The 22,058-nt window shown below is 32.9% G+C and overlaps 3 protein-coding genes across 17 annotated transcripts in view; all 3 read right to left on the bottom strand.

Annotated features, from left to right (window-relative positions):
• The window catches only part of LOC107404210 (DNA-directed RNA polymerase III subunit 2), a 104,583-nt gene extending 91,549 nt beyond the window's left edge, over positions 1-13,034 (bottom strand). For 11 of the 13 annotated variants that reach the window (XR_009640382.1, XR_009640381.1, XR_009640383.1 and 8 more), the window contains exons 1-25: positions 12,712-13,034; positions 12,462-12,585; positions 12,246-12,367; positions 11,726-11,818; positions 11,395-11,467; positions 11,234-11,324; positions 11,083-11,135; positions 10,048-10,112; positions 9,845-9,950; positions 9,628-9,738; positions 9,426-9,482; positions 8,833-8,889; positions 8,653-8,703; positions 8,458-8,556; positions 7,913-7,972; positions 7,739-7,831; positions 6,354-6,455; positions 4,637-4,747; positions 4,418-4,534; positions 3,939-4,055; positions 3,691-3,771; positions 2,001-2,105; positions 1,846-1,926; positions 1,617-1,748; positions 1,496-1,540 (exon numbers count right to left, since the gene is read on the bottom strand). Coding sequence is in view for 2 of the 13 variants with exons in the window: in XM_048469811.2 (XP_048325768.2) it covers positions 1,496-1,540; positions 1,617-1,748; positions 1,846-1,926; positions 2,001-2,105; positions 3,691-3,771; positions 3,939-4,055; positions 4,418-4,534; positions 4,637-4,747; positions 6,354-6,455; positions 7,739-7,831; positions 7,913-7,972; positions 8,458-8,556; positions 8,653-8,703; positions 8,833-8,889; positions 9,426-9,482; positions 9,628-9,738; positions 9,845-9,950; positions 10,048-10,112; positions 11,083-11,135; positions 11,234-11,324; positions 11,395-11,467; positions 11,726-11,818; positions 12,246-12,367; positions 12,462-12,585; positions 12,712-12,761 (2,196 nt within the window). In the remaining 11 variants the exon portion in view is untranslated. The remainder of the gene's footprint in view (positions 1-1,495; positions 1,541-1,616; positions 1,749-1,845; positions 1,927-2,000; positions 2,106-3,690; positions 3,772-3,938; positions 4,056-4,417; positions 4,535-4,636; positions 4,748-6,353; positions 6,456-7,738; positions 7,832-7,912; positions 7,973-8,457; positions 8,557-8,652; positions 8,704-8,832; positions 8,890-9,425; positions 9,483-9,627; positions 9,739-9,844; positions 9,951-10,047; positions 10,113-11,082; positions 11,136-11,233; positions 11,325-11,394; positions 11,468-11,725; positions 11,819-12,245; positions 12,368-12,461; positions 12,586-12,711) is intronic. The other 2 variants (XM_048469811.2, XM_060819687.1) reach the window with 2 other exon arrangements.
• A 1,129-nt stretch (positions 13,035-14,163) lies between these two features.
• Positions 14,164-16,639, bottom strand: LOC107412739 (protein MAINTENANCE OF PSII UNDER HIGH LIGHT 1). The gene is made up of 3 exons (XM_016020556.4): positions 16,198-16,639; positions 15,600-15,734; positions 14,164-14,746 (listed from the first exon to the last, which is right to left on the bottom strand). Exons 1-3 carry the CDS (start codon positions 16,378-16,380, stop codon positions 14,378-14,380), a joined length of 687 nt encoding a protein of 228 aa, XP_015876042.2. The 5' UTR covers positions 16,381-16,639; the 3' UTR covers positions 14,164-14,377.
• Positions 16,640-16,992: 353 nt separating this feature from the next.
• On the bottom strand, positions 16,993-21,834 carry LOC107412738 (probable choline kinase 2). Of its 3 annotated transcripts, none has more exons than XM_016020554.4 (8): positions 21,375-21,833; positions 19,955-20,346; positions 18,928-19,049; positions 18,584-18,779; positions 18,328-18,445; positions 18,186-18,233; positions 17,693-17,793; positions 16,993-17,437 (listed from the first exon to the last, which is right to left on the bottom strand). In XM_016020554.4, exons 1-8 carry the CDS (start codon positions 21,733-21,735, stop codon positions 17,297-17,299), a joined length of 1,479 nt encoding a protein of 492 aa, XP_015876040.3. In that variant the 5' UTR covers positions 21,736-21,833; the 3' UTR covers positions 16,993-17,296. The 3 variants fall into 3 exon arrangements, with proteins under 3 accessions (XP_015876040.3, XP_060675609.1, XP_060675608.1); XM_060819626.1 differs by having other exon boundaries at positions 19,955-20,335; positions 21,375-21,510; XM_060819625.1 differs by lacking the exon at positions 16,993-17,437 and adding an exon at positions 17,510-17,569 and having other exon boundaries at positions 21,375-21,834.
• Between the last annotated feature and the right edge of the window lie 224 nt (positions 21,835-22,058).

The raw sequence follows: 22,058 nt of genomic DNA, 5'->3' as shown, positions 1-22,058 counted from the left end.
AAAAAATTAATTCTACAGAGAGTAATCAGAATATTTATTTCTAACTTCAAATATTCTCGTACTTCCCTTCAACATAAAACCCATAAAGCGGCTATAACAGCAAACCTCCACAAGTTTTTTTTTTTTTTTTTTTTTTTTTTTTAACTGCGACTCCCAAAACCTTTAAAATTACAAAAGATACAACTATATGAATGAGGACTTAACCAACCAATGCAAGCTATGTTTCATTTAAAAAATAACATGACAGCTTCAAAGACATCTCACCAAAGGAACAAATAACATGAGGATTCTCCACATTACCTAGAAAGAAAACAAAAAAAGGAGATAAACAAGTTTCTTTTTTTTTTTTTTTTCCCACATTACCTGTAAAAAAGCTATAACAGCAGACTTCTACAAGTTTTTTTCTTTACTACTACTCCCAAAAACTTTAAAATTACAAAACATATGACTATATGGATGAGGACCTAAAATTACAAAACATATGACTAGATGAATGAGGACGTAATCCACCAAATGCAAGCTAGGATTCATTTAAAAAATAACATGACAGCTTCAAAGACATCTAACCAAAGGAACAAATAACCACATTACGTAGAAAGTAAACCAAAAAAAAAAAAAAAAAAAAGGAGATAAACAAGACCTCAGCCTTTTGTTTTGCAGCAAAGGATATACATGAAACTTACTAGGGAAAAAAAATCCCTCTATGTTACCAAAGGTTTAAAAACCAGAATAGAAGGATCATGAATCAATAATAGACATGGAAATCTTCCCACATCTACAATCTTGTATTATACATATAAGAATGAAGCAAACTCCATCCAGCACAGACAACAAAGATATACGATCATTGGTTTCCCTATCGTTCAACTAGACTAAAGTCCCTAATTACTTTTGATAAACTTGCACCAAAAGGAGCCCTTTTCCAAAGGGAATCTCCACGGAAATTTGCCTAACAATGCAATATACTTTAAAGATTTTACCCACTCACAAACATTTAAATTTAGCTTTAGTGACCACTCCTAGTAAAATAAATAATTCCAAATAGCCTGCATGGAAGTTCTCTCATCATCCTACCTAAGTTTCTGCAAACCACAGTTGGAATGCTAAAAACAGATTTAAAAAGAGAAAAAAAAAAAAAAAATGAATGAGAATGTTAAGACATCAAAGATTGCATTAGCATAAGCCTCTCTCCTCTGGAAGACGTGCTTCTCCATCCTTAAATTCTCATACTCTTACTCACCTTTGCTACAACTTGACAACCACCCGTAAACCATCCAGCCAAAGAAGCCTAGCGTTGTAATTTAAAACTAATGCAAATACTTTATTTATGAGCAAGAAAACCATGCACTACCACCAGGAGCCAACTATTACTAAATTAATGGGTTTTCCACCAAAAATAAATAAATAAATAAAGAATAATAATAATAATAATAATAATAATAATAATAATAATAATAATCCTCTAGACTATAAGAAAACATATTGTAACACTTACCTGGTTATATGCAATATTTCCCATCGCTTGCTTTCCCATTGCACACTATTAACAAAATATATGTAATTTGAGACAATGTTGAAGAATTCTAGTAAATTGAAATGCAAAAATTTACACAAACCTGGTAAGTATTTCTAGGTGACTGATTGTGATGAGGATATGGAATTAGCCCAGCACAAACACCTAAGATGGTAAATGGCTCTATCTCAATATGTGTTGTCTCTGGGGTAGCATCCGCTTCATACAAAGCAATCTAAAATAGGATAACCATGCAACACAGTAGTCATTGTCTGTTAACTATATAATAACAATAGGAAAAAAATTACCAAAGTTATTAGGTAGGAACAAACCAAAGCATTGTTCTCCTCATTAACGTCAAGATACTCAATCAACCCCTCACGTAAAAAGTCATCAAATGTTCGCACTCCATCCTTAGACATGCAGAGGAAGTATTTCAGCTTACACATAACAATACTTCCAAGAGAAAAGGCATACAAGTACATACCAACAACTCCTTCATATGATGTTCTTTGATCCTTGATATGCCCTTGTCAGCAATGACCAGTGGACGACAAACTCGACCTCCATCAGAAGCAATATAAACACAGCGCTGATATGGTTTTTTTGAAAAAATATACATATCAGTCATTTATATGTGATAATAATTTTCGAAAAGATATATGTAATGGCAGACAGCATTTGTGAAATGGTTTATAATACTCTTGTTGATAAACACAATGGAGATGGACGAAGACCTTTTTTTTTGGTTTTTTTTTTTCCCATTGATAAAGAGAAAGAACAGCAAACAAACCACAGAAAATACAAGTAAACCAGAAAATTTTTAAGTACTTCAATTGAACTCTTTGGTCATACAAAACCTGTTACCTTTTCCCAGATCCATTAATTGAGACAATTGAATAGTCTATGAAAAGAGAAGGGAAAAAATTTTGCCTTCAAACATCCTCCAAAAACCAAATGAAGTCACCCATTTTCAGAAACTAGTTTAATATGAATTAAGTGTGAAGGATGCCTTGCAATAAGAATTTCAATGGATTAACAAAGGAACCAACAGTCACCAAATCCAATTTCCAACCATTGGAGTGACGTCCATAGTTACTTTTGATAAACCTTGCACTATACTTAACCCTGCTCCAAATATAATCCCCACAACTATTTTTCCTAATAAGGCAATTTATATTTTTAACATATCCCCTCCCAAACCCCCCAGGCTTAGCTATAGACACCAGTTCCCCAGAAACCAAATTCTTTATATCCCTTCCGACTGCCCTTCCATAGAAAACTCTTTCACAAGTCTCTCTTAAGTTTCTGCAAACCACAGCAGGAACTATTTAAATACAAAAACAAATAGGAAACTAGACAACAAAGAAATACCAGTGAAAACCTTTCTCCTCTAACAAGAAATGCCCACTCCATATCTAACTCTGCTGTGCTACCATTGGTTCCCAAAAAAATCAACCTTAAGGAATTTTACCAATGGACGCCAAGTAAGGAATTTTACCAATGGACGCCAAGAAATTTAATTGCCCATTCCCCATGGAACATCCAATCAAAGAATCCAGCTGTTTTAATTTCAAGGTATCACAATTACTTCCCAAATGACAGTTTTGGCCTTATCAGTTTTGGTAAACCCAAAATATGACTAAATACTTCCAATAATGTCTTAAGATTTAAGCTTCACCAAAAAACAAAAACTGTCTTAATATTTGAGGAGCGTATGTTTAGACACCAAAAAAATATTCTTACACTGGTGCTGGTTGATGTCTTATGACTCTCATTCTCTTCAAATCTAAACAACACTTTTACCAAATTTTCCTTCAATCCTTTTCAGTTTTTCCCTTTTTATCATTTCCTCCACTTGGATCTCTGCCTTCTTGTATCAACATAGATTTATCATTCTTTGGAAACATTGTGGTTCCAGTTAAAATATTAGGAAAGAAAATTGTTCAATCAAAGCAAAGGAAACCAAAATGGTTCAGTCAAAATATTGGCAGTGTAGAATCTAAAATGTTCCAGTTGTTGTGACCACAAAGAAACCAAATTCGTTCCACAGTTACAACAAAAATGCAGTTCAGTAAGAACAGTATCAAATACTTACAATGTAGAATATGCACTTAACAAGTGGCAAAACATAACTGGACAGATATAATAGGTAAAAGCAATCCGGGAGAACTTACCTGCTTCTCATTGAGAAAGACACTTACAAACTCCCCAATTTTCCCAGCTCTGCGTAACATTCTGATTGCAGTGGCAAAACGCTAGAAAAATAGAATAATGGATGCAATCATAATTCTGTTTGTGTAACCCCAAAAACATTACAAATTATAGCAGCAGCATACTAATCCAGTAAACTATCTGAACATAGGAACATTAATAAAAGAATTATATATGCTTCATTTATGTATAAATGGAATTTTGTCAATACCTGTGGTCTCCGATGCTTTCCGAGGATGTGCCCATTGAATATAACTAGGAAAGAATTTGGTGCATGAAGCTCCTCTCCAGAGAGTAATTCCAAGTCCTCAACACCCAAGCAATAGAACTATTGGAACAATGGTTACAAGAATAACATCATAAATGGATAGTTCAATAGCAAATAACAGCTTCATTGATTTTATTTAAGTTGGAAGGATGCAAGTTAGTTTCACTAATTTAGGTCTTTTTATAGCATTAAGGATTTATCATCCTCTCTTCAGTAGCTTAGGTTTTCTTTAATTTAGTTAGGATCACATGTATTTCTAATCATCTATAATGTAGTGGATTGTTTCCCCAAAAAAATATCAAATTTCCTATCTAAAAGAAAAATTGGCGCAGAAAATCAGAACAAAATAAAACTTACTGGCATCGATCTTAGTTCGGTTATTGTTAAAAATATGATGACCAAATCCTAATAACAAAACATACCAGGGAGATTAATGGCTCCTCCTCTTCATCAGTTGTCACATGAGTCATTAGGGCCAAGTTTTTAACTAGTCCACAAGCTTCACCCTCAGGAGTATCACATGGGCAAAGCATGCCCCACTTGTAGACAACCATAGAAATATTAGAATAGAGCAAAATCGGATAATGAACATGTACAAGCCAACGAACCATTTTTAAGGCAGTGCACAGAAAAAACAGTACCTGACTAGGTTGCAAGGCTCTAGGTCCACTTACTTTCCGTGATTTCTCAAATTGTGGGTTGATTCTGGTCATATGGCCCAGAGTGCCAATAAAAGATAATCGACCTAGCACCTATAAAAGGGGATTTCATAAATCCGTGCTTTATAAACATATGCTGGATTTAGTTTTTAATCCAATGAACTCTATTTTGTTATATCTATAAAAAAAAATAAAAAAAAAATAAAAAAAAAAAGACTAAAAAAATGATTATAAAGAGCATGCAAAACACAGATAAAGGATGATCAAAATGTTAGAAGATATGCTGCCAACACTACGAATTTAAAAAGCAAGATATGACATGGTGGAAAAAGATTATGATGAAAAATGACTCACAGAAGTTCTAACAAAGAACAGAAATCCATTCCAGAGAAAAGAAAGTTTACATAAATTGTTTAATAAATTCCAACACAAGAAGCAATAGAATGGATAGTATCAGATTTGCCACAGTGGGCGTATGTCCCCCACCATATCGTGGGTACCCCCACATCAAGCAATGTGTTGCAGAACATAGGTGTCATGTGAGGCACCCACATTATGGTGGGGGACAGGCGCCCATTTTAGCAGCATTTTAAATAGTATAATTCTTAGCTGATGAACAGAGATTGTTCTCCTGTCCATACATCCTCTCAAAAGCTAATGGAAATGCATTTTCCCGCCTTCTATATTGTAAAACCCAATAAAGCGACCATCCATTTGATATGAAAACAAAGGAATTCTAAGAGATCTAGTCACCATTACAGGGCCATTTGAATGATGGCTGAGACTACTTGTAAGTCATTTTCCAATAGAAATCTCCATATCCCTTTTCAAAGACCAACATTTGAGTCACTCACTAGCAAGCTGGAATGATAAATGTTTTCGGACCAATTTGAGCGGGAATGTGAAATTTCCAAATTTTAGGATTACATTCCCTAAATAGGATACTTTTAGGAAAAATAAGATTTTATGCCCTAATTTATTTCATTTATTATTAAGAATTTATGAAATATTTTTTACAGTAAATTGTTTATTTCTTTTTAGTTTCCTTTTCTTGTAGATGAGCTAGCTTCTAATTATTATTGAACAGAAATGAAAAATATTATTATTCTCCACACAAAGAATATATTCAAAGAGCCTATAGCTCTTCCCCACTCCCATTAAAGCTATTACAAAGCTAGAACTTCCAACGTCACCCCCATTGTCATTCTAGCCAACATTGCCACCATCACATTACTATATGATAGCATTAATGTTTTTTTTAGAAAGTAACCATCAGGAATTGTCATGGTTATTGGTTGAACTAAATTCAAAGGGAAAAAAATAATAATAAAATAAAATGTTTATATATATATATATATATGTGGTGAGAATTTAAGTCCTGGCAATCCTATGTTTTTACAATAGAAATTATTAATCATATCACCTAAGAGTCAAGGACCCCAGTAGATAAATATTCTTAAATATTGCAACTCCAAGCAGATGAACAAGACCTAAAAGATAACCCTTTATGTTAGATAACATAATATCCATTTAAAAATTTTTACAAGTATCAAATAGAACGTATCATGTTGAACATAACACCCCTCACAAGCAATATGGATATAGTTCAGTTAATGGAGTGATTTGATATCAATGTTGTATAGAACACAGCACATGCAAAAGAAAAGAATACTAATGGATATGATAGGAAATAAACAACCTGTGTCACGCCTTTCTTGTTCATCTTAAACCGTTTGACATCCCAGTTTCCAGTTGAAAGGGCCCTTTCAAGGCCATTTGTGATATTATCTCTAACTATCCACTGATTAACACAAAAAATATATAAATACAAGAACTTGAGGTGCTATATACAACTGAAATAAAATAAAGGAGAGAAAGAAACCATTGTTTGATTATATAGACCTTATAGCTAATCAGATCAAAATGTTATCATTTCTCTATTTACAAGATGTCTTTATTAACTTCCCATAACTAACGACCAAAGAACACAGAATGCAGCAGCATTGAAATAAAATTTGCTAATTGAACTCCGGGAATACTGAGTTAATATAAAAAGGCACAAACATGGTATGGTAAATAAAGGAATAGTTAGAAGATTAACCTTTCTTATGGGTTGTCTCAATCTAGTCAGTTTACCTTATCTTTAGGCAATATCACCTAAACATTATGCCAAATTAGTCCTTTTATTAGGTTTATAGTCAGAGTTTAAAGAAATTGGTCAACTAGTATTCGCATAAATAGCCTATACAGACAATATATGCCTAAATTAGAGTTTCTTTGGAATTAAAATGATTAAAGAAAAACTTAACAATGTTGTGCTGCAACTGCAAGGTTCAATATTTGTCCCACTATTGGATGAGCATATACATGAGGAAAAGTATTAAAGTGTGTGCTGTATTGACTTGATATGGGGCACACTTCCTAAAAGTTAAAGCTTTTGAGATGGTGGTACCATACAAAAGGAAAGTAAAAGAATTTCCTGTTAAGTATCCATCTGGTATAGCTGTTACAAGCTGGGCATCTAAGTAGATTTTCCATTTGTAGATCTTTCATAAAACAGCTTTATTAAAAAGTTGCTGAGTTTAATTGGAAAATAAGGTATTATTGGAAAGTAAATATTTATTTGAAGGCTACGGCTTCTCTGATGGAGCTTTTTGGGGGCTTTCAAAAGCTCTTAAAGCTCCTTTTCTATCAGTAATTGAACACGACTATTTCTATAAAGTAAAGCTTTTAGGCATCAAAAACCCAACTAAACAAGCTCTAATCATAATAGAAACTAAAAGCAAAAAAGTTTGAAATGAACTGCATTGCTAATTTAACTAGGATCCATGCAATTTAAAGCGAATCTCTAAATTTACCAAAATGACATTGAATTTAGAAATTTTAGATTGTAATAGATCTAAGAAATCTAATAAATAGAGTTGAGATTTGTTAAATATCACAAATCGCTATCTAGCTCTTCTTTTATATATCAGTTAACTCCTTTTATTCCGTTTCCACCAAGTTCTTGTAATAAAATTCATAAAACTTAAGCATAACTAATTATCAGAGATTGCTAATGAAAATGCATTTAGTAGCATTTACCTGAGCAAAGTCAAACCGACTTGACCTGCTGGGCTTTGCCAAAATAGAATCTACAGTCCTCTTAACATCAGTAATCATCGTCTTGAACAAATCCTGATATAAGAAAGAACAAATATCAAATGCCAGCATTAAAGGGTGACACATTTCCAAGGAACAAACCAAGACCAAGCATACCTCAAAAAGAAGCGAAATCAATTGACCAGATAATTCCAGCCTCTTGTTCCCTACGTAGTCCTGAAATCGGAGGAAAACCATTTCTTCAATGTCCATCTATATACACATGCACACTGACACAATATTGAAGTATCAAGATTTGATCCTACTATGGTATAGCATTAAGTTTTTGGCTTCCTTTGGGAAAGGTTTTATGATGCATTTAAGTTGGAAACATGAAAAGTAATATATTTTCTTATTGTACTTTTGACAGTTGAATTCTCAATGTGTAATTAATACAGATCTTGAGACACCTTCACATAATATAGATATTGAAGACAACAGTGAAGCAAAATAAATTATCCTTCTCTGAAGAAGCTCTAGGTATTTCCTCATTCCCTTCTTTTTTTTTTTTTTTAATATCTATAAAAGCCCCCAATATCAATTACAAAGATACATGAAGCTGTCATAGAAAATATACATAACAAATTATCCTAGAGTAAGAACCAAGAGCCTACAACCAGTTACACCAACAGCAATAAAATATGTTTTCAAGAACCAACTACCTTGTCATCTATTGCATCCTTGTTTAAAATTGCATCCATTATGCGTCTCAGCATTACCCCAACATATATGCATTTTGGCCGAAAATTATTCTGATGCACCTTAAGAAAAGAAAGAAAGAAAATATAGGTGAAGAGTCAAAAAGGAAACCTTCTACTGGAACTTCAAACATGATAAAAAAGCAGATAACAAAATACCCGAACATTGGCAAGAAACACATCTTTAAGGATTGTCATTACTCTACCAGCCTATCAAGAATTCAAAACCGGGGTTAGGTCACAATTTCCAAATCAGAGTAAATGTCTGAACAAGAAAAATACCAATGAACATGCATACTAGTTTCATATATATGCATGAAAAAACATAAAGAGGAGTACCTTTTCAGAAGAAGCATTAGGAGCATGTGCACTAGGAGGATACATGGACCTCTTCAGCTGTCACAGCAAGCAATTGGTAACCAAAACAATAATGAACAATATATATGGCACACACAAGACTAATAAAATAACATGAGCTAAAATCACTGCAAGGAAGTTAACATTAGATAATATAATTATATCCTATGTAACCTAACTTATCTTAACCTTTTGAAATTCATGGTAACTAACTTTACACTAACTGCATGATCAAAGGAAGTACCATCTAGATATCAGAAGTTAGGTTGACCAAAGAAAGGTGTGGTCAGGAACTTATATATGACATACAAGTGAATAAAATCAATTGATCAAAAAGGTGGCTTCTACATGCACGGTCAGTCACAACTTTGAAGGGCATTCTGGTCCTTATATAGTACAAAGTGTCTTTTCTTTTTTCTTTCTTTTCTTTTTTTTTTTTTTTTTTTTTTTTTTTTTTTTTTTTTTTTGGGGTGGGTGAATTAGTGCAAAGTGTCCTTCTAGTTATATATTAAAACCCTTAGAACTGTAGTCTCCGCAAGAAATAAATCCATTTCTCTCAACAAGACATTACACACCTTTGATTCTAAATAGTCTAAGGCTTGCTCTTTTGTATGAATATCCTTTCCACATTCCTGAAATTAGAGAAACATAATCCAAGAAATAAGAAGAAAATGGGGAAAATAAATGACTCCACACCCAAACTATAGAACTAAGGCCAAAAAAGAAAAATAAATAAATAAATTATGATGTAAACTATATCCTTAACCGCATTGTTACCTCAATTGATGGCATAAGGAGAGCACTATATCGAGGATCTCTTCCAACCATTTGCACTACTTCTTGATCGCTCTCCATTCCCATAGCCTTCATGACCACCATTATAGGAACCTAGAAAAAGTTTTAAGCAAAATAAATCATAAATCCATATCAAATAATTATGATTAATAGTAATGCAAGTATAAGAAAAATCAAAGAAAACATCTAATATGAAAACCTTAGTGCTGAATTGGCTGAGAATCAAATACAATTTCCCCTTTTCCATCTGAATAGTAGTTTTGCTTTTTATTGTCTCAGAACTGCTCGTAACAGAAGCATTTATGCTGAAAAGAAAAACAAAAGACAAAATAAAAAAAATGCCATAATGATCACAGCAGAAGAGAAAGCAAAAAAGAAAGAGAATGTACAAGAGTTACTCACTTTCCCTTCTTGTCCATATCAATAATAATCCTATTCTTTGAAAGTTGTTCTTGTATGAGAATTACCTGGAAGAGATTAACATTCTCATAACATGCTGATAAATAATAAATGTCAAATCATTAAAAGAATTGTGATTTTTCATTTTAATTTGTAATAGGAGGATTTTTAATACTCTTGAGGAGTTGTATTATTAGTTTTAATCAAAGACATTTCTATATATCCTACCCCTAAATAAATAAATAAATAAATAAATAAAAAAAGAAGTAATATCAATAAAGATATATGGTCGGTTAGAGTGCAAAATTGTAGAAATGCTCCAAAGAATTGGACAAAAAGCCGTGTAGTTATATTGCAAATTTAAAACCCATCATCAGCTTTTTTCTTATAAGTTCAACTTCAATTTTCTTGCTTGACAACTGTCCTCTTTTGGCTTTAAAACCTTCTTGCCTAATATGACAAGTTAGTGTATCAACATAGATTCAAGTGTTCACTTGGTTTCAAGTGCATGGAAACCTAAAACTTGTGATCTATTACAAAGAAGGCTTGATCATTGCTTATCTCCAACTAGGAGTAAAGATATACTTGTTTCTTTGTTCTCATTTTTGCTAAGTTGGAAGGATGTAATTTTGAAGTATTGGTTGGTGGAATGGCTGCTTGTTTCTTTTCTTAACTCTTTCAAGTTGGAAGGTTGAAATTTTATACTATTGGTTGGTGGAATGGCTGCGAAGTTATGGTCTTGGTTGGTGGAAGAAGCTGTTTTGCATGGGTTTAGGTTTTTCACCTACTGCAGGGGTGGAAAAAAGAAGAAGAAGAAGCATCCTGGATACGCCTAAGTAGAAGCTGTCAATTATCTATACACATCGTTAGTGGCATAGATCCAACTCCACTCCCTTCAAGAAGGTATGAAGTGAGCTAGTCGATACTTATGCAAAAGATGGCTGTGAATAAAAACTTGAATCATGCCACTTTCAGTTAAAATATACATGTTCACACCCATAATTAAAAAACTTCAGGACAAGGATTACATGATTTTACCTTCTCTGTTCCTTTGATGATAAAATATCCTCCAGGATCAAGAGGGCACTCACCTGAACTCAATGGTAACAGAATATATGTAGGCAATTAGGTCACAAGTGAAGAAAAAAGAATGGATAGAAAAGAAGTACAAAAAACAAAGCTCAAAAACCTAGTCTTGCAAGCTCAGCTTCATCTTTTCCATATAAAACACAGCAGCAACTCCGTAACATTATAGGCATTCTTCCAATAACAACATTTTCCTGCAAAAACAGACCAAAAATTTGAATTTACTCAATCAGGCATATCCATGTGGTAATACTTAAAGCATACCTTTTGCGCTCTAGTCTTTTGACCATGACTTCCTTCAATGTATTCTACATCAACCTTTATCGGAGCAGCATACCTAAATTTACAACAAATTATATAATAGACATATTTAAATACAAGTAAAATAAATGTTATGTCTGTTAAAAAAAATAAAAAATAAAAAATAAAAAAAAAGAAGTAAATTATCACAGTACCAAAACACCAGCTTAAAAACACCAAAAAAAAAAAAAAGAAAAAGCAAATATTATACGTAATTTAATTACACTCTTATGAATAAGCAAGGTAAGATCCCGTATAAAGTAATTTAAAGTATGCGAGAAAGAAGAAATCCTACGTCATGTCAGATAACCGGCATGTATGTGGATTAAGGTTTTCACTGACACCATCCAGCGTCACTGAGGGCTCACCAATTCTAATATCTTTGAACCTGCAACAGAGAGTATAGGTCAACAAACAGCGACAATGAGTCAAAGTCTATAAAGAACATATACAAGAGACATTCGCGAGAGCACTTCATCTCTTTTAAGAGAAATACGCAGCACACCCCATTATATATGGGTAGATAAACATTAGAATGGAACTGTAAATAAATAAATAATGGTTATAATAATAAATGATGATGACAATGTCAAATTTTTATATTGCATACTATATAAAACACATCAATTGTAATACTAAAAAAACCCAAATTCAATAAAATAAAAGAGTGTGTATATATATATATTTATAGATATATATAACAATGGTACTTAAAATTTGAGAAATATATATATATATATATATATATATATATATTTTTACTACAGAATTAAACAAGCATACCCGAATGAAAAAAATTAAACAAGAGAACATACCTGAGATAAATGCTTGGATCCAGACTGGATTCAATACGATTATTGGCACGAACAATCTTTTTAATTTCCGTATTCACAAAATAGTTAAACGAGTCCAAATGTTGCTTCACTAAACCTCTAACCTACAATTTGAATTGAAATAGTTTATAACACAAATTCAAAAAATAAATAAATAAAATTACAACAACTCTATCATTTTGAATAGCATTTTCGCACCTTTAAAAATTCAGGAAGAAGCTGATATTTTTCAACGGCGGATTTAATTGGAGCGGCCAGAACTTGCTTGTCAATGGCCAAGCCTTTAACCGGAGAATTGGGAATCTGAGTGCCATTATTCAACCTGAAAATGTTCCAATAAATTAAACCGAAAAATAAAACAAAAAACTAATTCACAGCCTCAAAACCTCATTGACAACAAAAATCAAAGAGAAAGAGAGAGAGAGAGAGAGAGAGAAAGAGAGAGTACGGTAGGTTATGTCCGGGGAAGCCAGCAACGGATTCTCGTTGGACGCCCATGAGAGAGAAATGAAGTGATGGTGGTTGTAAAAGGGTATATCTGTAAATATATAGGAAGTCCGAAGTCGTTAAAGGACGACAAGAAGAAGAAGAAGAAAGAAGAAGAAGACGATGATATAGCTTTTCCTTAAACCCAATGCTCCAAAACTAAAACCCTTCGTTGTTGCCTTTAAAATTTTTATTGATAAAATACCCAAATGTTCTCCTAAGATATATTTGTCCTAACTTATTATGAACAATTACACAAATTTCAAAGTTTTCTTTGTTTTTTTTTTTTTTTTTATATGCACCCTTTGTTTTTTAAAACTTGTATATACTCCCTTTTATAAACTCCTCATTTCCTTAGCTAAACTTTTAAATTTGGTGGTTAATAAACTTAATACGCTTTAATTTTTTATAATAATAAAAATACCTTTAATATAAAATATTAAAGGAAAAAAATTCAATGAGATTTGTATAATTTGTCTTTAAATTAACATTATACAAATGAACGAATTTTAAAAATAAACAAATTTAAATGTTATATTGTCAAAAGGTGGCACTTTAAGATTTATTTTAATTGTTTGACAAATAAATTTATTTGTAAATAACTTCTAAGTAGACGAAATAATTATTTTTACTAAGATATTTTTGTCATTATAAAAAATAAAATCATGACCATCACATTTCAAAATTTGACCAAGGGAAGGAAGAGTATGTGAAAGAAAAGTGATATTATAGAGGAAGTATGTGCAATTTTCGAAAGAATAAACGGTGTATATGCAAAATTTTGAAACAAGAAGGGAATTTGTATAATTTACCACTTATTCTAAGACATGCTGATGTCAATATTAAAATTAGAGTCCATATAACCATAATGGAATTAATCAGTTTCATTTTTCCAAGGTTTTTAGTATAATAAAAAATTTTGTAGGGTTTCCATATAAACTCTACTATGGGTTTTTGGCATACCAAGAAAATTGGTTCTCTATAAAAAGAAAGTGGAAAAATTATGTGTCATAATGTATTTTGTTATTGACAACAACCAAACTATCATATTTAGATCAAGTGTTGGCCGATTTCTAAAATATTTGTACATTTAGAAAATTCATCTAAACAGATGCTTAAGTATAATTTATATAATATTTTTTATATGTTTCATGAATAGCTTAGTGAAAAAATAACTTTAATTCAAATTTCTATTTCTCTTCTATTTATCCTTTTTGAGTGGCATCAAGACAGACAAATGAAAATTGAAAAGGAAATAATCTAATATCTTTCCGGCGTTGTAATAAACATTAACCATGTTTTTATGTTTTACCATAAGCATTTTCCAAGACAAAAGCACTCGTATTACGTATCTACATTAACTTATAGATCAAAAGAAACAAGTATATAGTACATTTTGCACCACCTTCAGAGATAATCAAAAGCTTCTCTCCTTTTTTCATGTAATATAGAACGCTTTACATCTTTATCGTCAAAAAGATGAATATGTGAAATACTCATATACATCTCTACAACTGCAATGTGAACACAGCTAAATCATAAAATCTGAGTACATTAATGATTTCAAAGAAAATATTTTCCCAGCAAGTTTTTCTACAGATCTTGAAGTGGTAAACCAACGTTGCATCCTAAGAGACATTGCTCGAATCCAACGAGGAAGGTTGTAGCTGAAGTTGGGATTCGACCTGAATTGTGGTCGGTGCATCGGAGGTTTCTTGCTGAACTGATGAAGATGATTCAGACTCACTGGGAGCTGAGGCTTGAATAATCTCTTGTGGCTTAAACTTGTTTATGTAATAAGTAAGTGATGGTCCATTGTATTCTACAGCCTGCACCCGAGGTGGTGAATTCTTACCAACTTGAAGGAGTATCGACGAAGCTGCAGCAACAGAGACAAGGGCGATCCCTGCATAAATCGCTGCTGTGTTCTCGGCTCCATCAGAAGAAGAACCTGCAGCTCCTGAACTTATTGCACTTTCAGCCACATAAACTGCAGGCTGGAAAAATATAGAAATTTGTTAGATACATGCTAAACCTTTTCAGATGTTAGATCGAGGTGGGGCGAGAGGAGGGAATAAAAACAAAAAAAAAAAAAAAAAAAAAAAAAAGGAGGTGAAAGAAAATCAAGATCACTATGAACGAAAATTTTCTAAAAGCAAACAGAAAGGAACAAAATGAAATGACTAATCGATAGTTTGATCATTTCCACTTCTTTTATTTGGTTGCAGATAAAGGAATTACCAAACCTTCACAAGAGGAACACAATCATGATAATATTTTCCCTCTCTTATTTTCCCAAGGAACAAAAAGAAACTGAAGACAGAGCCAAGACCAAGCTGTAAACCAAAGATATTCTAACCCCCAACATTCCCTACTTCGCCCCATCCAGAGGAATTGAAATTTATAATCAAAACAAAACCAAAAATGAAAAATAAAAAATCGCAATTCAAGTATTTTTTTAATCTTAAAAACTTTAGGCAAATGGCTGGAAATTGAGGAAATGAGAAGATGAAGGATGCAGACTGTTTAAATAGGACAAGCTGGGTGGTGGTTTTTTTCTCTTAGAAGCAATTCTAACAGTCAAAGAGCGCTACCAAACGCTCACTTTAAAGACTTTTTAATGGAATTGATCCAGGGCTTCTTCTAAGTTTGAAGGCAAAACTGTGAACAAAGCATAATCTTCTTCATTTAAACATATATTAAACGAACAAAAAGTTATACTCCATGATATTTTTGTTCATCTTGATAAATAATTCAACTCTTTGAGTTTTTGCTTTCCATGTATGATGGAAAGAAAAGCATTTGGAACAAGAAAGGAAACAGTAATTGAAAAAACCAAACATTACTAACCTCAACAGAGTATATGTTTGTCTGCCCAGCAGTGTCCTTCTCAACATATCCAGTCCAACCCCGGTTTCGAGGAGGAAATGTACCAACCACTTTAGTCTTTTCCTCAGCTAGCCACTCCACACTGACCTTTCCAATCTATTTTCCACCATATATGCCATTATAAGGATAAAGGTTCTATTTTTCAGAAATATTGTCAACTTTTTAAAAATAAAATGAGAAGATGGGGGATAAGTTACACCAAACAAGAAGAGACCAAGGGTTGGTCCATAGAAGGAAAAAAAAATATTCAAAATTTTTTTACCGAATTCTGACCCAAGTTGTGTAATAACCATATTTACAATAACCCATCTTCTTTATCTTTTTTTATCTAAACTTGAACCTCATTCAAAAAATTACTCATCTCTCTTTCAAATAAAACTTTCCTTGTTATAAGCATACCTAACTTATGAAGTTATTTCATATAATTTCTTTAAGTTGTCAAAAGGGAAGCCTCTTTTCCTATAATCAAAGACTTGATAATGCATAAGAAAAAATTTAATTTAAAAAAAAAAAGAAAAAAAAGAAAAAAAAAGCAAAAGCAAATGGGAAAAAAGCTAACCTCCTTCTCAGGAGCGCATTCTTCAACATTGCAGTCTTCGTCTTCTGAAGAAGCTCTGACAGTGAGGAGATGATGATTAGGTTTTTGGTATCTCTTGAGGAAGAAGCTGCGTCTGCTTCCCCGGCTAGGAAATGTGCAAGTCAATGTGTTTGCTGCAATCATGGCCTGAGCAGCAGACGCCATCGTTGCCTTGCCAAAGCAAAGATACAGGTAGACTATAAGCTGGAGCCTTGAAGGGAGGAAAATTAGATTTTTGAAAACAAAGTTTGCAGCTTTTGGTGATTGGCAGTGAAAGCTGAAATGAAGGAGGAGGAAAGGATGATATGTTCTTCTTTTTTATTTGTTTTTTTGTGTGGATGGAACTTGGAAATTGGGAAAGTGGTGTTTGTGTGGTAGAGGTTTTGGTGGATTTTGAGTTGGTTACGTGTCAACTCACTCCACTGTCGTTTAAATACCTAGTCGATTGTTGCGCCACATGGCCCACAAGAAATCCAGCTGATTTTTTTTATTTTTCTTTCCTTTTTTTTTTTTTTTTTTTTTTTTGGCTCGGGATATTTACGTTCATCTTACACAATTCTACCAGCCAAATTATATAACGATAATTTATACAAAAGAGTTTGTCCCCTCATAAAGAATTAATAAATTAAAATTAATTTTCAGAACGATTAAATATCATACTTAACATATAAAACGAATATAATTAAAATAAAAAATTATTTTAAAAATAAAAGAAAAGACCAAACCATTCTAGGTGTTAAAAAAAATAAAAAATAAAATAAAAAAACAGAGTTGCACTGAAACCAAACATGAAGTTTGCTTTTGTGCAAAGCTTTCTTAAGAAGATACAATAATATCAGATTTAGAAGGTAATAAAAGAATAACTTATAGGACCATTATCCTCTTACACACTTACATCATAACAAATTATGAATTAAGTCTCAAAAATTAAATGAAATTAGCAAATATTTCTCACAAAAATTTTCAAACGGTAACAACAAACTCTTGATAGTCTATAGCATATTGAAATCTACGAGGAAACCTGTATATATATATATATATATTACAAAATGCAGTGACGACATGAAAAGCAACTCAGAAACTAGACAGTGCAGTTACCATCAGCCACGGCATCAGAGGAACCTTCAGTAGAACTCAATAGTGAGGGCTTGCTTAACCAATATTGTTGAAACCTCTGCCTAGCATATTCCATGTAATCAAAATCGATTTCATTTACATGTTCCTACAAAAGTTGAAACAAAACCAAATTGAAGTTGACAAATGAATAGTACGGAAAAAGAACACATGAAAACTATTTCCAGGAGAAGTTTTATAACTGAACTGAAAGGAAGCCTCTGGCAAGGGTTAGTAACCACTACAGGAATATGAGGTAAGAAAAGTTGAAATCAAAATCAGAAGTCAGAATGATTCAACAATTCCGTTTCCATTACAAAGAAATGAGATAAATCACGAGAACTAGTTCAGAAGATGGCAGTACCGAAATTATGCCCCATAATCCCCAAGCCAGATGGCTGGCAAGAGTGTACTTCTCAACATCCTGGACCAGTTGTTTAACCTCAAGATCATAATGTAGATCACCTGTATATAAATTCTATGATCACAAGAAAAGAGACAACAAAACCAAAATACCACTCCAAGTCTTCAAATAAGTACACTTGCCAAATTTTACCTAAGTTACACATGCCATGTTTCAGTTTTCATCACTTCTCAATAAGTTTACATTTGTACCTTAACAAACTGTAGATTATCAAGTGGTGCACAAAAATATACCCTATATTGATCATCAAAATGCACACCCTAACGAAGTTTGAATACAAAAACAAGTTGATGTTTATCTACTACTAAAGTGATTTGCAATTTTTAGCAGTTAAAATATTTAGTGCTCCCCTAAATATCCATAAAAGAAGAGAGAGAAAAGATATCTAAAACTACCACATACAAGAAGCAAATAAAGGCTACAAGATTACTACCTGAAAAACTCAAATATGTTTGCACAAATCTTTGACGCTCCTGCAAACCTATTTTAAGCGGCATGTCAAAGAAAGCCCTTTGGAAAGAGTACATTAAATTTAAATTATACATCAAAGAAAGGTTTCATGACATGTAACACACCAGGATATTTACTGAAGTCTAAGATATGAGGTGTATCTGTGTGATAATCAGCAGCCATCTCACAAAAGTGGTTTGCTATGTCATATGCAACAGGGTTGTAACTTGCATATTCATAATCCTGGTAAGAAGGTCAATTTAAGATCAAAGATTTTACACACACCATAACAAATAGTCATAATCATTGTTATGAATATGAAGTAAAATTAATATATATATATATATATATATTGCAAATTAAACTTATATAGAAACTTACAATTATTGTAATTGAGTTATTCTCTTCATCAATCATAATGTTGCCATATTGTAAATCATTATGGCAAAACCCTATGCGTTGATGAGGCACTGAGAGCTCCTTCTCTAATAAATAAATTTCCTCTTCAATGGCATTCAACTGGAAGGCTTTTGCTTCTTCTGCTGTAGACAATCTCTTAGCCGAAATAAGCCAATTTCTGAAGCATTGAGAAAGAGTTTATAGCATCCGTAGTTAAACCCTAAACCAATCATATGGTTGCAATTGTAGCTTAGTTTGGTTGAGACACAATATTAACCTCCATTTGTCAGAAAGGAGAACAATGGAGATGAAAAAAGGGGACATACCTCAATCTATCCCAAAGGCGGATATTCTTTGGACCAGGCATATCAAGATCATGGAACTCCTTCAGCTTAATAGCTATAAGAGCAGATATATCTGGATTGCGCAGATCAGATGCTGATAGTGTCTGAAAATTTACATGGAGAAGACATCAGCAAGACATTCCCAATGCATCAATTTGTAGAAAGAAGAATGCAACACATTTTTCAATGAAGTAAGTTTAATCTATCTTTTCTTAACCTTTTACATATCATATCCATTAAACACACTAATAAAATACTTAATTATTTCTATATTTTTTATATAATTTTATTTTTAAAAAGTATTCTCTGTCTTCCCCCTCCTTGACCTCCAAACCAATCCCCGAACTCATGATCTCACCTTTTAAGTTATGCATGGTAGGTACTCATGAATGAACATCCAAAAGGAACAAAATTAGATCTTATTATATATATATATATATATATATATGTATATATAAAATTTGAAAAAAAAAATTATAGCAACTGAGCAAGAGCCATACTTGTAAGTATTGTGATCCTCGTTTAACAAATTATAGCAATATAATATGCCTATACCCTATGTGCACCTAACTCAAAATTGAGATAGTTTAATGATGTGCATAATATAAAATCTTCAAAAAGTTGCAGGAGGGCATTGTAAGTATTATACTAATTCTATACATGACACAACAGATTCTCCCATGAACAAGAGCTTTATCTCCATTTCTCTAAAGATATAGACAGAACAAATGTTGATAACATTAGGACTAACATGAAAATTTCAGCATACATAACATTTTTCCAACTGATTTCAATGTTTATGTAAATAATATAGTTCATAGGGCCTAAGACATGCAATTTTTGTAAATTTAGTAGTGGTTACAAATACGTCACGGCTTCTAAATCATATCAATAAGTAGAGGTCACTTATAAAAATAATCTCAAAAATAAAAATCAGTTTTATTCTCTAAAATATTTGCTGAACTGAAAAAGTTAATAAGAGAAAGAGTATTGCAGGGGATCCACTTACTCGTGCACGGATGAACTCTTCAATTCGTCCATTTGGAAACCGCCCCAGCAAACGAGGTCCCTGTCCATGCTTTGACATGCATTCAAATGTTCGGATCTCATCATCTCGGTCAAAAAAGACCTCAACACCCTCACCATAAATTCTAACTAGAACCTTCCGTGAGACTTCTTCTGTCTTGGTTGGCCACTTTATTTGGAAAACCTCATTGGTCATTGCCCCCTTGAGAGGGATCACCTGTAATGCATTTGAATCAACTACATCTTCCCATTTTCTAGCCAATGAGTGTAGAATCTCCTTTGCTTCTGCAGGAAGACGATCCTCTTTGTTGTCTATGACCTTTTCAATGGCACCCATGACGTGATCAAGACAAGCTTCCACACGCTGAAGAAGACCTAAGTAAGCAGAACTTTTCAATAAAGATATGATCTACCAAAACTCTAATATAATTTTTCCCTTTTTTGGGAAGTGGCAAAACTTGAAAATCAGATTCCTATAAGTATGATTTAAATGACCTGGAAGAATGTGTATAACACCCTTGTTAGCAAATTGAATATGACCAATCCGTCTTAACCAGGTTGCAGTGAACTGTGTCTCTCTAATGTATGTAAAGAGTCAAAGACTTCACTAGCAAAATGATTCACACAATACTCAATACTCAAAGGCTTCACTAGCAAATTGATTCACACAATCCGCGATGCACAAGATAATATACGGGGCCAGCAGACCATGATTGCAAGCTAAAAGATATCCAAACAGTACAATTTACCAGAAAATCACTATTCACATACTATTTCAGTCTAAACCCAACAGTAGTTTTATGCGAATTTCGCGTCACAAATAAATTACAGCCACAACAGCATCTCTTTCTGCCTTCCTGTAGGTCATGTGTAATCTTATAATTGCTACTAAACCATCAGAGAATAATAGAAGACTTTCAACCACTATGTAAGCTACTCAGCTAACCTAAAGGTTCAAATTTTAAAACTAAATGGATCAAATAAATTCCAAGCCCATTGATCACCAAAAAACGCGTAATATACAATCAAATATTAGCTATAAAACATCATGAACCAATTTTTGCTTCATACCAGAAAGCAAAACTCATAAAACTTGTAAATCCTGAAGTTTCCTTCCTTTTTTTTTTTTTTTTTTTTTTGTTTCCCTGTCCGTACAAATTCCCAGCTCCCACACAACTCAGACAAAAAAAAAAAAAAAATACTTCACTCCTAATTTAAGTTCAAATAAAACGCTTAGAATAATTTCTCAGCAACCAAACAGAGCAATTGAATATCGAAAACCAACGAATCAAACGAACACAGAAAAAATTCAAAATTCCTTTCCACACTGCGCAATCAATTTCCCATTCATTCCTTTCAAAAAAAATAAATAAATAATAAAAAGCAACGAATCCAATACGCACCTTCAAGAGGAACCCGCGGTTTCTCACCAACTGTACGGAATCGCTCGGCAGCGAAGAAGCTCGAAAACACGACGAAAGCGGTCGGCGTTCGGGCCGAGCCAGAAACTCCTCCTCCTCCTCGTCCACGTCGCCACCGGAGAGAGCAGCGCGGTTTGATGAGCAAATGCTGCTGGGAGGGAACCGTCCGTACAGAACGGCGAGGATTGTTGCAGCTGGAGATGAATTTCGTTGATGCGAGCGGAGTTCGGTACGGAAACGGCCTTGGATCGATGGATTGCGAAGGCGGTTTTCGAATCTCGAAGCGTTTAAATAAGTCAGCGGAAAATTTGTGTGATTGGATACGCAAAGCGGTGACGATCATCACCGACGTGTCTGCGACTTGAAAGGACAAATGATTTTTACTGTAAAAATTTCGTTATTTTGGCTCACCCGCGAATGTTATTAACGAAATCCATTTTTGTTTCCTTTTTCTAAAGAAAAACTTTTAAGTTAAATAATATTGATCCTATTAAAAAATAAAATAAAATAAGATAAATATTAGAATTATTCTAGGAAAAGAAAACGAATATTCAGCGGTATACTTGAAGCAAAAATAAAAGAATATACTTCTAGTTTTTGCCTCCGATTATTTAGTGCTTGAGCTGTTTATCATTTCGTTGATTATTTACAAGTAAATTTTGCTTT

Source organism: Ziziphus jujuba, chromosome 8 (genome assembly GCF_031755915.1).
Source record: "Ziziphus jujuba cultivar Dongzao chromosome 8, ASM3175591v1".
NCBI classification, from domain to species: Eukaryota; Viridiplantae; Streptophyta; class Magnoliopsida; order Rosales; family Rhamnaceae; genus Ziziphus; species Ziziphus jujuba.
The sequence above is the reverse complement of the archived record's forward strand: the minus strand, read 5'-3'. Positions and strand labels throughout refer to the sequence as shown.

Bases quoted from the DNA above. Each gene is read 5' to 3' on its own strand.
- LOC107412738 (XM_016020554.4), bottom strand. From the start codon at position 21,735: ATGATCGTCACCGCTTTGCGTATCCAATCACACAAATTTTCCGCTGAC. The intron at 19,050-19,954 runs GTAAGTGGATCC...GTAAATTTTCAG, and splicing joins AAGAGTTCATCCGTGCACGA to ACACTATCAGCATCTGATCT. The intron at 18,780-18,927 runs GTATGTCCCCTT...TCAATGCTTCAG, and splicing joins CGCCTTTGGGATAGATTGAG to AAATTGGCTTATTTCGGCTA.
- LOC107412739 (XM_016020556.4), bottom strand. From the start codon at position 16,380: ATGGCGTCTGCTGCTCAGGCCATGATTGCAGCAAACACATTGACTTGC. The intron at 15,735-16,197 runs GTTAGCTTTTTT...GGTGGAAAATAG, and splicing joins AATGCGCTCCTGAGAAGGAG to ATTGGAAAGGTCAGTGTGGA. The intron at 14,747-15,599 runs GTTAGTAATGTT...ATATTTTTCCAG, and splicing joins CAAACATATACTCTGTTGAG to CCTGCAGTTTATGTGGCTGA.